The 16,513-nt window shown below is 48.2% G+C and overlaps 1 protein-coding gene across 1 annotated transcript in view; it reads right to left on the reverse strand.

Moving 5' to 3' along the window:
* STARD8 (StAR related lipid transfer domain containing 8) overlaps positions 1 to 8,146 on the reverse strand; it is a 74,807-nt gene extending 66,661 nt beyond the window's left edge. Inside the window, exons 1-2 of the mRNA XM_083753052.1 lie at positions 7,585 to 8,146; positions 3,270 to 3,303 (exon numbers count right to left, since the gene is read on the reverse strand). Of these exons, the coding sequence (XP_083609178.1) occupies positions 3,270 to 3,303; positions 7,585 to 7,629 (79 nt within the window). The 5' untranslated portion in view covers positions 7,630 to 8,146. The remainder of the gene's footprint in view (positions 1 to 3,269; positions 3,304 to 7,584) is intronic.
* Between the last annotated feature and the right edge of the window lie 8,367 nt (positions 8,147 to 16,513).

The following is a 16,513-nucleotide window of genomic DNA, read 5'->3' on the forward strand; positions in this document are numbered from 1 at the left end:
GGGAGTGCGGTTTGCCCCGGGTGTCATCCATGAAGGGGGTGACAAAATGACACACCGCAGGGGGTGGCACTTACTGTGGGGCCTGGCCTGCAGCACACCCAAGCTACGCATCTCTCCTGGGAGTGACGTGGTGGCTCAGGGCCCCGTGCTGCCCAAAACAGCAGCGTGGGGCTTGCATCTGCCAGGCTGTCTCTGTGGGCAGATCGTTGTGCCGCCCCCGTGCATGGATCGTCCTGCCTCTTCTGCTCCGGGTGCTAGAGCAGTTATCTATGCTCCTGCCCCCCTCTTCATTCTCTCTCTTTGGAAAGGGAGGAGTACAATTCTCTGGGATATACCGTAGATGCTTTATGAGGGACGCGGATGGTACTGTAGTCTAAACTACAGAGCCTAGGGCTTGCCAATCAGAAGGTCGGCGGTTCGAATCCTGTGACGGGGTGAGCTCCCATTGGTCAGTCCCTGCTCCTGCCAACCTAGCAGTTCGAAAGCATGTCAAAGTGCAAGTAGATAAATAGGTACTGCTGTGGCGGGAAGGTAAACGGCATTTCCGTGCGCTGCTCTGGTTCACCAGAAGCAGCTTAGTCATGCTGGCCACATGACCCGGAAGCTGTACGCCGGCTCCCTCGGCCAATAAAGCGAGATGAGCGCCGCAACCCCAGAGTCATCTGCGACTGGACCTAACAGTCAGGGGTCCCTTTACCTTTACCTTATGGATGCTTTAGCCTTCTCGGCTGTAGCACTCGCTGCTTTGAAACTCCTTCCCTAAAGAGGCCTGACTTGATTCACGGATGATGATACATAAATTATAATTAGAAACCCATTTATTTATTTATTTATTTATCCATCCATCCATCCATCCCCTTTATAAGGCATTGTGGGAGGGTTGGACTAGATGACCATTGGGGTCCCTTCCAACTCGACGAATCTCTCCCAAGAATTCAAGGTGGTGTGCATCCGTCATTAAAGCACCAAATCCAATTACAAGTTGGGAGTGAAGTTTGATGATAATGTAATGAGTAGTTTTAATTGACAAGCAGCAGTGCTGGGCACACCCCTGCTAGTCACAAATATTACTTCACGGAGCTCTGGGAGCAATCTGGCTCCTCTCATTTTGCAAAGTTGCCTTGCCCAGGAAGTGCCACAACTGCTGAACACCCCACGATCGTGCCAGTTTTCACCCCCTTTTCAATAACTAACGGGGCAGCGATGGGAGTAAATTTGCTCACTGAAGGCGCCAAAGCCATTGTTTGCTAGAGCAAACTCAGTCCAGGGCATAGCACCAGCCAGCCGTGTTCGCTTCAAGATCCTTTGCTTCTTGTTTACCCCAGAAACAATAGATGGGAAGTTTGGTTAGCGTCACCAGAGAGAAGTGAGAGGAAGGAGAATGTAGAAGAGAGCAGCCTTTGGACCTGAATGGGAACTGCGTTAGGCAGGTCAGGAGGTCACGGCCTGCCCCGGGTGAGAAAGGGGCCGAGGAGGGTGGAGAAATAGCGCCCTCTTCTGGGGAAAGCAGCCAGGTTTTCACAGCGTCATCTGCTCTGCAAAGCAGCTCACCAGCACCCACCAAGGCATTGCAGATGTCCAAAGAGGGAAATGAGAAAAGGCATGGAGGCAGTTTCATGAACCCTGTTGTGTGTTGCTGCTATTGAGACTTCAGCTGCGATTCCTACTTGCCACAGACAACCAGGCCAGTGGCTATTTGCAAGCTGGCTGAAATGAACTCAGACCCAAATATGGAAAGTCAACCCTTCTCTCCGACACCCCAAATTTTGGGAGCCTTGTGTAAGTGAATATACTCATGTCTGATGTTGTGATTAATGGACAGCAATGATATCTTTCACCACAAAATGGCTGATTGCAGAGCAGAGGAGGAAGGCTTGGGCAGGGGAAGCATTGTAGACTCTCAGATCATCCTGCTTGCCTGTTACAACAACCTTGCAAAGCTTGCATGCAGGGAGCTTGGTGTGAAGAAATCAGAGAGGGAGAAGGGATGCTTTGAAATACTGGTTTCAAAATAAAATACTTCTTTTCTTAGGAGTTTTAAGTATGTGGATGTATTTTTATTTGCTGCACTCTTCTCTCACTCACAAAACAGAACATTTCAGAACTTGACATTTCAATATACATGCCATACTGCAAGGTCGAGTTCCTACGTAAGAGAAGCTATTCAGGAGTCCAAGGGTCGGGTGTAAATGAAGCATTTGCAAAAAAATCTGTATATACTTTGGTGTAACTGGAGTCCTTTCTTTCTCTACCTACATCAACAAGACAACATCACCAGAATACAGAGCACAAGTGACCACGCACCCTGCAGATGGGGAAAAATTGGGCTCCCCTCCCTGACGGTGCCATGCCACATGCCATCAGGGAAATTGGCACCAAGCACAGAATTCAGTACTGTCATGGAACTGCCAATCTATTTTAATTCAACAGGTTTCTAGTCCTTATGACATTGAGGAAAAACACCTCAGAAGTCAGTGGGGACTTGACAACCGCTAGTAGTATAGCAAGGACAGCTTTCATCAAAGTCAAAAGTGCCCCATGCCTTTGGCATTTTAGCCCCCTCACCCTTTGGATTCCCTCAGGATTCCTCATCCCACCACTTTTTTATTCACTCCCCACGTGACTTTTGGGCCCTCCTCCAGGGATATTGGAAATTAAGCAAATTGTACAGAATAATCAAACGGATGTTACAACTTGTTATTTGAGGCTGCAGTTCAGCTTTTCTTGACCCTGAATCTGGGCAGGGGCAGACTTGGCTATTGTGGTGCAGCCGATTCATTAATTTGACTGATTGGAAATGGATGTATATCTCTGGATTTCTTTTAGTTTTAGTGTTTAGGTTTTTTTATTGGGTTTTATAAACAATAATAATGTTATACAAATAAGTATACCAAGTTTTCTCATGTCGTATATCACAAAAATAGCATAATAAATGTGGAAACATATCTACAACTTACGTTTCATTATTAGTGGTCAATGTGTAAGTTCTTGGTTCATGAATTGGATTAAACAATTAGGAAGAAGAAGAAGAAAAGGGGGAGGAATGGCGAGTGCGGGTTTTAACTGACTTGCTGGATCTGTCATTGAATTTGTCATGGCTTTTAGTCAAGCGCAATAAATGATTGATTGATTAGGGCACCGGGGCTCGCACAGCCCTGATCTGGGTTCTCTGGGATGCATAGTATTTAGTGTATTCTGCCTGTGGTATGCAACAAATGTCCCAGCAACAAATGAAAGACTAAATGAAGACAGAGGTCACTGCAACTCACCCACGTCACTCCTCTGGTCCAGTGATGTGAAACACTGGAAAAAATAACACACAACAATAAAGGTTAGTTATTCAACCCACACACCTCTCTATATACATCCCATGCAAACCTTTGAAACCCCTGGCAGTCTTATTCTTGGGAACCTTGGCCATGGACAAAGATCCCAAACAAATTTCCAGAGCTGTTTTCACAAAGACGATTTTTTTTAATGATCCTGACCGTGATGCAGTATTCGGGGGGGGGGGCGTGCAGGGGTGACACCAGTGGCTAATGGTAGTGCCTTTGGGTAATAATAGATCCAAAACAATGGTTGGGCTATTTGTGTAGAAAGGTCAGTTAAATATATATGATGAGGAAGAGCCTCCGCCATCTCCCTAATCAGGAGCAGGTTCATAGTGACCTTCACTTGCCCTACTGAAAACTCAGGACTGCAAAAGGGCCATCGAAGAACAGGGGAAATAAGCAATTGGAAGGAACCGTTTTGAAACTGGGCTACTGAACACTTTCATCACAGGCAGCTCCAAATCCAATTAAAGTCCTGGTCTGGGTAGCTCACCAAGTTGACTCTCGTAGGTTCTCAGCTCAACAGACACAGGATCACAGGCTTCAGACCTTTCGGAGCAGATGTTCCATGTGCCCCAGTTGGAATGGCAGTGCTGGATAAGGCAGATGGGAGTTCAAAACATCTGGAGGTGTATATCAGGGTGGCAAAGACTTCTGTAGAAGCTGAAAGAGCTTGCTGGAGACTGGAGCAAGTCCCGTCTCCCACAGCATGCTGTGCGTTCCACCTGGTTGAAACTCTCAAAGCTGGGCTGATTTCTGAGTTTTTCCAGACCTGCCCTTGAGTCTTCTATCCCCCCCTTTTAAAAAAAACAAAACCTACTGATTCACAACAGCTAGAGGCCAGTGTCCCAGTGCCTATTCCTTAAGCCCCTGAGCTTGAGACAGGAAAGAGGGTCCCCAACGGCCTGTGGGAAAGTGAAATTCATGAGAATGGGACATTCCTAAACTTCTTCTCCAAGGTCCCTTGAGACTCTAGGGAGGCCTCCTACAGAGGGTGTACGAGGAATATTAAATGCAAGTGGCCTTAGTTAGGGGCAGCCTCTCCCCAGCCCAATGAGCTTTGCTCCTAGGGACTGCGATTTGGCTTGGGTGGATTTCTCTCTCCAGCAAATGGGATAAATTTCCCGCAGACATTCCTGCCCTCTGACATCTCGTGCAACACTCCACAGTTGCCTCCTCCAACATGACGGCCCCTGGGCTCTCCCTCTTCTGTTTCTTCTATTTCTCTCTCTTCTCCCTTAGTATGTGAGGAGGACAGGGACCCTGGCACACTATTTAACTCTTGACAAAGAGATTACATTGTCCAGGGACATGCCCAGGTGCTTAAAATATATTGGAGCATGGGCCCCTGGACGAACATGTGCACAAACTGATTTATAGATTTAAATTTTGTGTTTCAATGTTGCAACCCATCGCGGGACTCTAGGGCAAAGGGCAGGTAATTAGTACATGGTACTTCGGGTTACATACGCTTCATGTTACATAGGCTTCAGGTTACACACTCCACTAAGCTAGAAATAGTGCTTCAGGTTAAGAACTTTGCTTCAGGATAAGAACAGAAACTGGGCTCCGGCAGCGCGGCGGCAGCAGGAGGCCCCATTAGCTAAAGTGGTGCTTCAGGTTAAGAACAGTTTCAGGTTAAGTATGGACCTCCGGAACGAATTAAGTACATAACCTGAGGTACCACTGTAATGACAATAAAAATACTAAACAAATTGTCCAGTAGCACCTTAGAGACCAACTAAGTTTGTTCTGGGTATAAGCTTTCGTGTGCATGCACACTTCTTCAGATACCACTTCTTCAGATAAAAATACTAGAGGGACTTGCAGCAAGCAGGTGTGCCTGGGATTGCAGCTTGAGCTGATCGTGTCCAGCAGGTGAATCTTTACATTGGGGACAGGGCACTTGCATTTCACGCACAGAAGCAGGGCCTCTGCTATCCTTAAGCCAGCTAAGCAGCTGCCTAGGGTGCAGACCACTTTGAGGGGCACAGTTTTATACAGATTATTTTTGTTATATCTAATGAATTTCTGATTTGCTTTTATTTATATTTTGAACAAATTTATCATTTCTACAAGACACCTGTTTTTGAAAATTGAAGTAAGAAATCTTTTTTTGGGGGGGGCGCAAGTAGATAGCCTTGCCTACCGCACAAAATAGCCTTGCCAAAGGTGAAAAATAGCTCGGTAGCAGCACTGCACGGGATAATAGAATTTGTAGAATTGGAGAAGAGCCACGAGGGTCATCTAGTCCAACCCCCTGTAATGTAGGAATATTTTGGCCAATGTAGAATTATAAAGGGTCAAAATCGAGATGTGGAAAATATAGAAACAACAAGGAGAGGCAGCCCTGAGATATGGAGATATGCTTCAGAGATCTAGACCATGAGGAGCTCCGAAAAATTAATAATTATAATTTGGACTATAATTTGGGTTTTTTATTTTAATTGGAGTATTATGATTGGATATACTAATTGGATGTTTTTTATTGGAAAATCAATAAAAAATATTTTTTTAAAAAAAGGAATATTTTGGCCAATGGGGCTCAAACCCATGAACCTGAGATTAAGAGTCTCATGCTGAGCTACCAACAGAGCTATCCCAGGAAATAGGAGAACTTGTCTACCTTGGAACTAGCAGCTCAGTCTCGTTGTGGGGATCCGCCGCAGCAACTGAGTAACAACTGTACAATTTGTGGGTTTTCTGGGTTTTCTTTTTAAAGAAGCCGCTGGAATGGCCTTGTGCAAGCAAATAACTGTTGGCTTGGGAGGCTCTTTGTGGCAAAGCCCCCAAACGGCCTGATCCCTAACCAATTGAACACTGCAGCTCTGGCTGACCTCTGAATCCCCCCTTTGCAAGGAAGCAGGTGTGTGTGTGCTTGTTATCAGCACATGTTCATATGAACTCAGTCCATGCAGGCTGGACACGCAGAACTAAAGCTCAGTGTATGAGCACAGCATGTGGGACTCTGTTCAACCCAAACCCTGGGGGCACCCACTGCAGATAGCCTCTCCTGCCCCCTGCAACTGTAACCCACAGTCTCATGCAGTCGAGCTACACCTATTTTCTCCGCCTCCTCCAAAAAAAAAAATCTATTGTCTTTATTTTGTCCCTGTTTTATCTGTTGGAGAGATTTGGGGTGCAGGCTTCTTCCTTCCCCCAAACACAGATCATTTGCAACCTGTGCATTGATGATCGAAGGTTTCTCGGCTGGATACTAGGCATTCAGTCTCATATGTTGCTGTTGCCAGCAGGCTCAGCCCTCAGACAGCAGACATTGCCCAGTGCATCCGAGCTACAGTTTTCCCTTGGGGACCCTCCGCTGCGGGTGGGGAGGGTGCAGCACTCTGCACGCACTCAGAGGCATGCTGCCGCCACCAGCCACCTTCCTCCTGCTGCGGCTGCTGCTGTGAGGTTGAGGCTTTACACAGCCTCCGGCCGTGCCGGACACCCTGCATAGGGACCAGTCGGGGCTGGGCGAGGGAGTGGGGCTAGCACATGGGGCAGCCCCCAGGGTCCTTTCAAGAAACAGCAGTGTGATAGGGGAGCGCCGCTCTGCACGCGCTCAGAGGGCCATGCTGAGAACACTTGCCTGCTTGGGCTGGAGCTTAAAAGCCGGGAATCATTAAAGTGTGGAATTCTCTGCCAAATAATTTTAAGTCAGTGAAAGCACATGGGATTGCTTTCCTTACTTAGTTTGGATCATCTTAATGCAAACTTTTACAAGTTGTTTGTATCATTGAAAGCTCTGTCATTGTGGTTTTTTTAAAGAAAAAATATGTTAATATATGAGTTGTTTTTTCTAAACTAAAACCTCAGTATTCAGGTTAAATTGCCATGTTGGCACTTGGCGATAAATAAGTGGGTTCTGGGTTGCAGTTTGGGTACTCCATCTATAAAAGGTTTGCCATCACTGCCTTAGCCAACGGCAATCCAAAGGCATCATATATATACGTCGCTTAATTCTGGCAACCATAGTTTGAGATATTTCAATTTGCAGCATTTGAGAATCTTATAACTTGATGGGTGTTGTTGCTGCTGCTGCTACTGTCAAATGCCTTTTTTAAAAGGTAACTTAGCTGCCACAGGCTGGTTCCCTGCCTAACATGCAACAACAGGAGCCAGGCACGGCAGGGCAATCTTCTGCGGAAGAAATTGAACCAAAGAGGAGACCTTGGCAATCGAAAGTGTCCCGGCAGCTGACACCCGTGGCGAAAGCCTCAGAGAGGTTTTGAAGGGGGAGCTCCCTTACCTTCGGCCTCTTGAAGCAAGCCCAGAAGAAATCCAGCCACGGCATGATGGGGGCGCTCCGGGACTGGGCGGGGGGTCAGCAGCTAGGAGCCAGGGGTCTCTCTCTGGCCCCAGGGGAGAGCTGTCCCCATCAGATCCAGGAATGCCAGCCAGCCCTTCTGTCTGTCTGCCTGGAGCAGCTGCGGCAGGAGCTGGGAAACAGGCAGGGAGGCGTTCCCTGCAATTCAAACCCAGCTGCACCGTTATTCCGTTGGCTGGAAAAAGGCCTGGGATGCCAATTGAAATTCCCCAAACATTACAGGAGGGTTTTTTTCCTTTTTTTAAAAAAAAAGGCTTTCCTTCCTCTCTCTTTAAATGCACCAGTCCGGCTGCTGTGAAGCAGGAAAGGGAGACGAATAAAGGAGTCAAGAGGCAGCTGCGTGCATGCCAAGCATCTGAAATTCAAGCCTGCATACCAGAGCGAGCGACGCATCCAAACCCAGAGTTGTGGATCTCTGAACACGTGCAGACAGCTCCCAGGCCGCTGGCTCGTGCGAGGACGCAGTTGTTGTTGTGTTTTATGTAGTTGGAGGAAGGGGACGAGGGAGTGAGGGGGCGTTTCATAGAACTGCAGACTTGTAAAGTTGGAGGGGAACCCCGAGGGTCATCTAATCCAGCCCCCCAGCGCCCCCCACCCCGCAATGCAGGAATCGCAGCTGAAGAGCCTCTGGTATCCAGCAAGCTGCTCACTCACCCAGTAAAGCATTTTCTTTTTCTGCTTGCGACTGGGCATGCTCCGCTTCAGACACCATGATGCCTCTCAGCATAGCCTACTTTGCAGGGTTGCTGTGAGGCTTAAAACGGGAGGGGGGAAATCTTAGGAACCAAGAGAAGTTGCGTCTCCTGAACGGAGCAGCGATCAAAATACTTTACCATCCACTCCTCTTCCATTTGTGAAAATGCCCCCATCGTCCTCCTGACTGGCTCCGTTCTCCTGACTGGCTCACACTCCAGGATTAGTCCTGTATTTAAGGGACATCTTCCACACTCTGGAAATGCAAAAATAGAATTTGCTAAGACATTTGGGTCATACAGATCATTCCTGCTAGAGTAGTTCAAAGAAACAGTGGCCTTAGTTCAATTGTAAAAAAAAAGGGGGGGTTCCTTTTCCACACCATCAGAAGCAGGCTCTGGTCACTGGGCTGCCGTTGGGGCAAATGGTATTTCAACGGAAGCATTTCAATTACAGTGGTACCTCGGGTTACATACACTTCAGATTACATACGCTTCAGGTTACAGACTCCGCTAACCCAGAAATAGTACCTCGGGTTAAGAACTTTGCTTCAGGATGAGAACAGAAATCATGCTCCGGCGGCGCAGCGGCAGCTGGAGGCCCCATTAGCAAAAGTGGTGCTTCAGGTTAAGAACAGTTTCAGGTTAAGAATGGACCTCCTGAACGAATTAAGTACCGTATTTTTCGCTCTATAAGACGCACCAGACCATAAGACACACCTAGTTTTTGGAGGCGGAAAACAAGAAAAAAAATATTCTGAATCCCAGAAGCCAGAACAGCAAGAGGGATAGCTGTGCGGCGAAAGCAGCAATCCCTCTTGCTGTTCTGGCTTCTGGGATAGCTGCGCACCCTGCATTCGCTCCATAAGACGCACACACATTTTCCCTTACTTTTTAGGAGGGAAAAAGTGAGTCTTATAGAGCAGAAAATACGGTACTTAACCCGAGGTACTGTACCACTGTATTGTTTCTAACTAGTTACCCTGTATTCTATAACTGATGTTTTAAAATGCTGTAAGCCACCTTGAATCCCAGCTTGGGGAGAAGGTGGGCTAGAAACATATTAAAGGGTGCAATACGTCCTACACAGAAGCACCGGCCTGGCCTGCAGGCTCTATGCCAGCAATCTGGCTAGTGCCAAGGGTCCTTTGGCACTTGGCTGATGGGACTGAGCAATTAAGTCCCTCAGGAGGCAGGTGGGGGCTCTCCCTCCTCTGCCCCACAGCTCTGCTGTTCCCTGGAGTAAGGGTGGAGAGCAACAGGTGAGGGGGCTTCCGCCAGCAAGTTATTCCTACCTCCTTCCTGGCCTGCAGTGAACTGTGGTTGGGTACCCCCCAAACAGCCGCAGTGCCTGGAAGGAGCCCCTGACAGATGCACTGTCAAGGTGGATAAACGGCGGAAAATATGTCTAAGCATTTCAAGGGCTGGATTGGATGACCACTTGGGGACCCTTTCCAACTCTAGCATTCTGTGATTCTATGCATGTGCCAACCTGAGCTCCAGCCCAAAGGGGGTTTTATGCCACAGTGAATTCTGCAAGGCTTGACAGCCACACCGTGTGGCTCTTTGCAGCACCAGCCTAACCCAGCTTCTCCCTCTGCATTGCTCCATGTCTGCTAGTAAAAAAAGAAGGGGGGGGGGCAAATACTATAGAATGAGGCTCCCCAAGGCGCCCTGTAAGCAGCCATTTGGTGTGCAGCAAATTTCCACTTTCTCCTTCCTTGGCATGGACGTTTCCCAGAGGTCAGGCAGAAAGAGAGAGAGAGAGAAAGGCAACTTGTGGCAAAGACATCCAGGCTTATTAGCATAGAGGGAACAGAAAACCTTTTATTTCCCGCCCGCTGAAGGAGGCCCAGGAAGAAGAAAAGCTGGGAGAGGACTGGAAGGAAACAAGCAAAGGCTGTCTGTCTCCCCCCTCCCTCCCCGCCCTGCCCACTTGAAATGCCAGGCACAGGGTGGCAGCAGCAGCATTGGGGAAGGAGAACAGTAGTTCAGAGGCAGAATGGCCTTGACCCCTTCCCTGCTGGACCTTCCAGCAGAACAAAGCCCTTGGTCCATTTTTGCTTCTGGCCAAGGTGGGAACAGTGCCAGGGCCCAAGAGAGGGAGGGGCATGCGGCACCAGAATTTGCTGGCAAACATTTCCATTGCTACGTTTATTCTAAGCCAGGGGGGCCAACGTGGCACCCTCCAGAACTCTCCGGACTCCGATTCCCAGCATCCAGTGGGGGCTGGTAGACTGGCGGGCACCTGGGCAGAGCCTAGGAGGTTACGTGGGCATGGCCTAGGAGGTGGCTCCTTCTGAGTTGCCCATCCTCTTCGCTTGCAAATAAACGGCAGACACTTAAGCAGTCCAGTTGTGCAAATACTTAACACCTAAACTGTCCAGCCTCAGTTTGGAAGGGGTCCATGCTAACACACTTCCTTCTCTGCCATCACATTAAAAACCACCATAATTAAATTAAGAAGAAGTTCTGGAAGGCATTGTGAAATGTAGAACAATGGCCTATAAATGTTCAACTGAAAGACGCTTTGAGAACACCCAAAGAATGGCTTACCAACAATTTGAAGACAACAGTGTGTGTACACTGGCAAAAAAACAATGTGCAGAAGGCAGCAAACACACCTTATGGCCGTGTGTGGACACCCCGCTCACAAGGAGAAGCTCTTTGCACCTCTCCTCTGCCCAGGAGGGGAACGAGGGCAGAGCCCCATCTTGGTGCTCAGTGAAATGCGGTTGTGTTCAAGGAGGTTGGACGCAGGAATGGAATTGAGGAAGCAGGGGCTGAACAGGAAGAGAAATTGTCTTGCATTGCATTGGAGGTTATGGAAGGGAGATTTTCTGGGGCTTTTTGTGGGTGCCATAGGAGATACAGTGGTACCTTGGGTTAAGTACTTAATTCGTTCCGGAGGTCCTTTCTTAACCTGAAACTGTTTTTAACCTGAAGCACCACTTTAGCTAATGGGGCCTCCTGCTGCTGCCACGCCGCCAAAGCACGATTTCTGTGCTCATCCTGAAGCAAAGTTCTTAACCCGAGGTAATATTTCTGGGTTAGCGGAGTCTGTAACCTGAAGCGTATGTAACCCGAGGTACCACTGTACTGGTATTGGAGTCGGATTCAAAAATTTGCTCACCCATGAATTCTCAGGCCACGCTCCTTTTGCCACCCCCAAGACTGATACCTGTACATTACTCTGCACCCTGATTCATGTAGCAGAAGGCATGGAGGGTATAGCTTTATCACTAGCTCTAGAGTTTGCCCGGCTTGCTTTTGGTCTCACATCGTTCTTCCGTCCATAATCTGCTTGGCTTCCCTGATGCAAAACTACCCGATGTTGTCTGAGGAGGGTTACATAACTGCCACCCACAACCTGCAATCCAGGTCAGACGTTAGCTGAGGCACGGGGCGGATGCCCTGCGGACGGCCAGGTCTCCTGGGAGGAAGAGGAGGAGCCCCTAGTGAGGCTGACCGCTTGCCCCCATGGCCCTCACAGCTTCTGCAAGTGGAAACCAAATGCTGCAAAACAGAAGGACACAGACACACGCATACACACTTACCGAGCAAGTTAAAAATAAATGGAAAATTTATTTCTGCACCACATGCCAACTCCTGAGATAGAGAGCGAGGCTCCTTACAGAACCGGAAGCTGGAAATGGCATCGAGCCCTGAGATTCCATCCTCGGGGCTACAGCTGCCTCAAACTCGCTTGGCACTGATCTCTGGGGCAGACAGCAGGAGTGGCAGAGACTCTGTGCGGGTGGCTCAATGTGTACAAGAGACACCACGCATACAGTGGAACAGTTGAGGGATAAGAAGAAACATAGTTGCTGGAGAGAATTAATATATTCAAATGAATAAATGCTAGTGGAGATGCCTTTTTTGGGGTGGCGGGGGTGAATAAATAGTTCTTGATGGCCTCACATTTTGTGCAGAGGCTCCCCTTGTAGCTCAGGGGCCAGCAGGCGTCTTCCTGCCATCAGGACTTTGCTGTAATGCAGAAACAGCCAGGATGGAAGAAGGCCCTGTACATCACTAGTCACTGCACACCACATGGAAGATGCCACTGCCAGATCTCTGCAGGACTTGACTCTTCACATGTTTTTGCAGGATCTGGGCTCAGGCCTTGAAGGCTGAGGGGTGGGGTGGGGTGGGGTGGCCCTCAGGGGAGAGATTTGGGTTTATAGTCTTTCACCCATCAGGGCCTAGGGGGGTGGTTTTTGTGGATCAAAGTCTTCTATTTCCCCCTTTTCTAGGGAGGCAGCATTGCTATGTGAGTGCTTTTTCCAAAGCCCAGCCTTTGCAGAAGAGAAGGAAACGCTCTGCTTCACAGAGGGAGGTCCTTTTACAGAGCAACACAGAGGGGAGAAGGGGCAGAAGGCAAGGGAAACAAGAACTGGGGTGTGTGACAAAGAGCAGAAGCCTAAGAGAAGCCTCTCCCACTCCCTTCACTGCCCAGCTGCAACACAACAGCCCTATGGTATTGCCAATCTCTGATAATTGTTGCCACCACCCTCCCACTTAGTGTGGCAGCCGAGAGGGGAGGGGACCGAGGATGCACCAAAGCTATTACTTTTAAAGAGGCCGTTCCTATAACCAGCTGCACAAAGGCAGAACTGCATGCAGGCGAAAGCTTTTCGCATTCCTGGATTGCCATCTTTCGAAACGACACTCTCCCCACTTCTACCAGGCAAGACCTTTTTTCTTCCTTCCTTTGTCCTATCTGGAGGAATGGGTGTGTGTCTTTCTTTTTCAAGTCAAAGTCTGGCTGTGTGTTTAAGGTACAGTGCTTCCTCCAAGAAGCGTGTGTCTTCCATCAGAACATCAGAAGAGCCCAATGGCCCATCTTATTCAGCGTCACAGAGGCCAGCAGGATTCGAGCACAAGGGCTCTCCCTCCCTCCTGAGATTTCCCACAGCTGATATTCAGAAGCATTGCTGCCTCCAACTCTGCAGGCACAGCATAGCCATCCTGGCTAGCAGTCCCTGTTAGCCTTGTTTTGCCATGAATGTGCCTAGTCCTCTTTTAAAGCCATCTAAGTTGGTGGTGTCTGCTTGCAGTTTCCACTGGAAGCCAGGGAGGGAGAGAAGGAATGTTGATGTGTGGGACAGAAATAGCTGGGTGGAATCAGAAGAGAGCTGAAGACATTAAGCCACATACAGGACATGCCAGCGGTTTTTCAGCTGGCCAGCAGGCGCCCTTGGTGGGTGGGTGGGTCAAGGGGAGGTCCCACTTTTATATGCAAACTCTGTTTGGTCACAAGGAAGAAGCAGAGGAGAAAGCCAAGGCTGAGCAAGAGCAAAATTTGCATCCGTTTCCTGCCATTTGCCTACCTGCAGAAACCAGGAAGGTTAGGCCTGAACCCAAGTCCTTTGACATGTTTACATTCTGCATGTGCTAGAATGCGCTGTTGCAGCCTTCCAACTCCAGCATAGGAACCATGTGGCCCTCCAGAGGCTCTTGGACTCCCAACCATCAGAGATAATGGGAGCTGGCAGTGCTTTTTTTTCAGGGGGAACTCACAGAAACTCAGTTCTGGCACCTTTCAGGTGGGTTCCGACACCTCTCCATTGCCATTCTAAGAGAACAAGAGAGGTGTTCATGGTGATTTCCAGCACCTCTTTTTCTAGGAAAATAGCCCTGGACATTGAACAAGGTCAGAAGGGCCACAGGTTCCCATTGTCTTTCGCTTTTATTTGTTTGAAAACTTAAGGAGTCTGTTGCCTGCTCAGCTAACTAAGGCCTACATCGTAACAATTCATCTCTTTCATTAACTTACAGGAACAAACAATCTGAAAAGTTTGCAAAAATAAATGCCAGGATTATCCATGGTCACATAAAAACTGAACATGTCCTCTTCACATTCTACATATAAATTCTCCCACTTGAGTCTGCTGAGATAAAGCAAAGGGAGCAAAGCTTTGCCATAGCTGCCGATGCCCTTGGCTGTTGTAGAGCAACAGAAAAAACCCTCGATGGTTGGTCTTTCCAGGGAACAAGAGGAAAACTGATCATCAGCCTGTGCCCAATGAAAAACTGCAAGCATTTGAAGAGAATCACTGTCAGCAGGGGGACTGTGGCATTTGTTGTTTAAATATAACCCTAGAGGGACTCTTCAGTCCTCTTCAGATCTATTTTGTTTGTAATAAGAAAATGTATAGACCAGGTATCTTCAACCTTTTCAGACCCAGAACCCACTCTGGAGCTAAACATGTATTTGGGGACCCATTTCTTAATATTTGACCATATATTTGTATGCAACGTTCTGAGGCTTGACAACAGTAGGCTATAGGAACAGTATCTTTGGGAGAGCAACAGGACTGCCAAAGCCTCTGACACGTATCTGAGCACATGCAGAGCTCCATTATACTCTGGAACTCCATGCCTATTGACACGAAGCAGGAGCTTTCACAGTATGCTTTTCGGCACCTGCTGAATTTTTTTTGCTTAGGTAAGCCTGTCCAGGCATGTAGAATGTTGATGCATGTTTTTAGTTTATTGCTGATTTATTTATTTATGGAATTTTTGAAAAGGTAGTTTTTACTGATAATTTTAATGTTTTATTTTCATTATAAACTGCTTTGAGGTTTTTTACAATCAAGTGGTGCATAAATTTTATCAAGTAAATAAACAAATGAATAGAAAACACCATAGATAGAAAGCAGACGTGTACTCCTGATGGCACACAGGGCTCAACTACACTGTCCTGTGATTTGTAGGCAGGGGGGTCTGAGAGGTTTTTCCTTTGTTCCACAGCTTTCCCCAGGAAAACCTGTGGTTTATGGCTGAATGGGAATGAGCATCAACTGGGTTTTCTGCGGCTTGACTTTGTTCTGATTCAGCATTAAGTCATGGGTTTTCCCAAGGAAAGCAATGGGACAAAAGAAAAACCTTTCAGACCCCTGCCTAGAAACCAAACAGAATTGTGGGGCAAAGGGAAGTGTGGATGATCCTAGAGTCTCTCACTGTATAAAGATTGTCCTCCTTTCATAGCCAGCTGTGTATGTTTTCTGTCAGGAAATGGTGGTGCTAAAGCAAATGGATTTCCATTAGAAGTGAAGGGCTGGTGAGCACAGACCCTCAGTGAATCCAAGAACGCCTTTTAAAGAGACCAGGTCCAGATTCCTCTCCTCCCAAAGGCCTTCTGTCATTCCCAAGGTGAAGCCTCTGAGCTTTTGTGTTGTGCGTTCCGCAATAGAGACATCCTCCATGTCCAAACACTCATTTAGCACTGAAACTTTTCTCCCGCTCTGCATTCCAATCAGCGAAGAATTGCCTGATACACACAGGCTTTCTGCAGGAGCCAAGGACAAACCCAGGTCATGAAGAGAGCTAGCATAGGCGTCCTGCCCTACACTGCTGCAAGTGCATGAAATGCATTGGATGGATCAGTCCCAGGCTGAGATCTGAATCTGAAGGGCTTGGCTGGGCATGAAGCAACCACATTACGTTTATTCTGGTGAACAACTGGAATCGGAGGAAAGAATAGGCCCCCCAAAAAACCAACTTTGGACAGTTTTTTGCACTCAGAAGGGATTTCACAGCATCTCCTACCCAAAGTCAACAAACGTTTTAAAGCATATGAATGAGGAAGTGCCAATGCCACTTGGGTACCTGATATCTGCCCCTATTAACAGCCTGCGGGGCTTATGCTAGAAATTCTGTTTTCTCCTGCTTTATTCAAACAGGGCAAGGACGCCCTCTGGTGAGCATGATGCACGACAGCAATGCTCTGAGAACCATTTGGGATGCTCTCGTGGACCTGCCCTACCTTTGCACAACACACACTAGGAATCACACTGAATTTTAGAGTTGTAAGGGACCAGCAGCTCTCCTGCTCCTGTGCATTCCCAAAATCTTCTCTGGGAGGTCTCTCAACCCTGCAGAGCTGATTTGGATGGTGCAGAGGAGAGGAGGAGAAAGATCCCGTCATACATGTGGCCTTCCTATATACTGCATCAGGCAGGAGACGCAGTGGGAACAGCCTCCACCCGCGACGTCTTGCTTTACACCCCTCGCTCACACCCCTCAAGATCCGCCCTGCCCACAATGGCGGCTTCCTCGCCGCCTTCAGCCCTTTCCCGGAGAGCCACGTGACTGCGGTTTCAGGGCCGTTGCATCAGCCCTCGCGCCTCGCCAGCGCCGCGCTTCGTGACATTGAC

This window comes from Podarcis gaigeae, assembly GCF_964106915.1.
Source record: "Podarcis gaigeae genome assembly, chromosome: 8".
In the NCBI taxonomy this organism is placed as follows: domain Eukaryota; kingdom Metazoa; phylum Chordata; class Lepidosauria; order Squamata; family Lacertidae; genus Podarcis; species Podarcis gaigeae.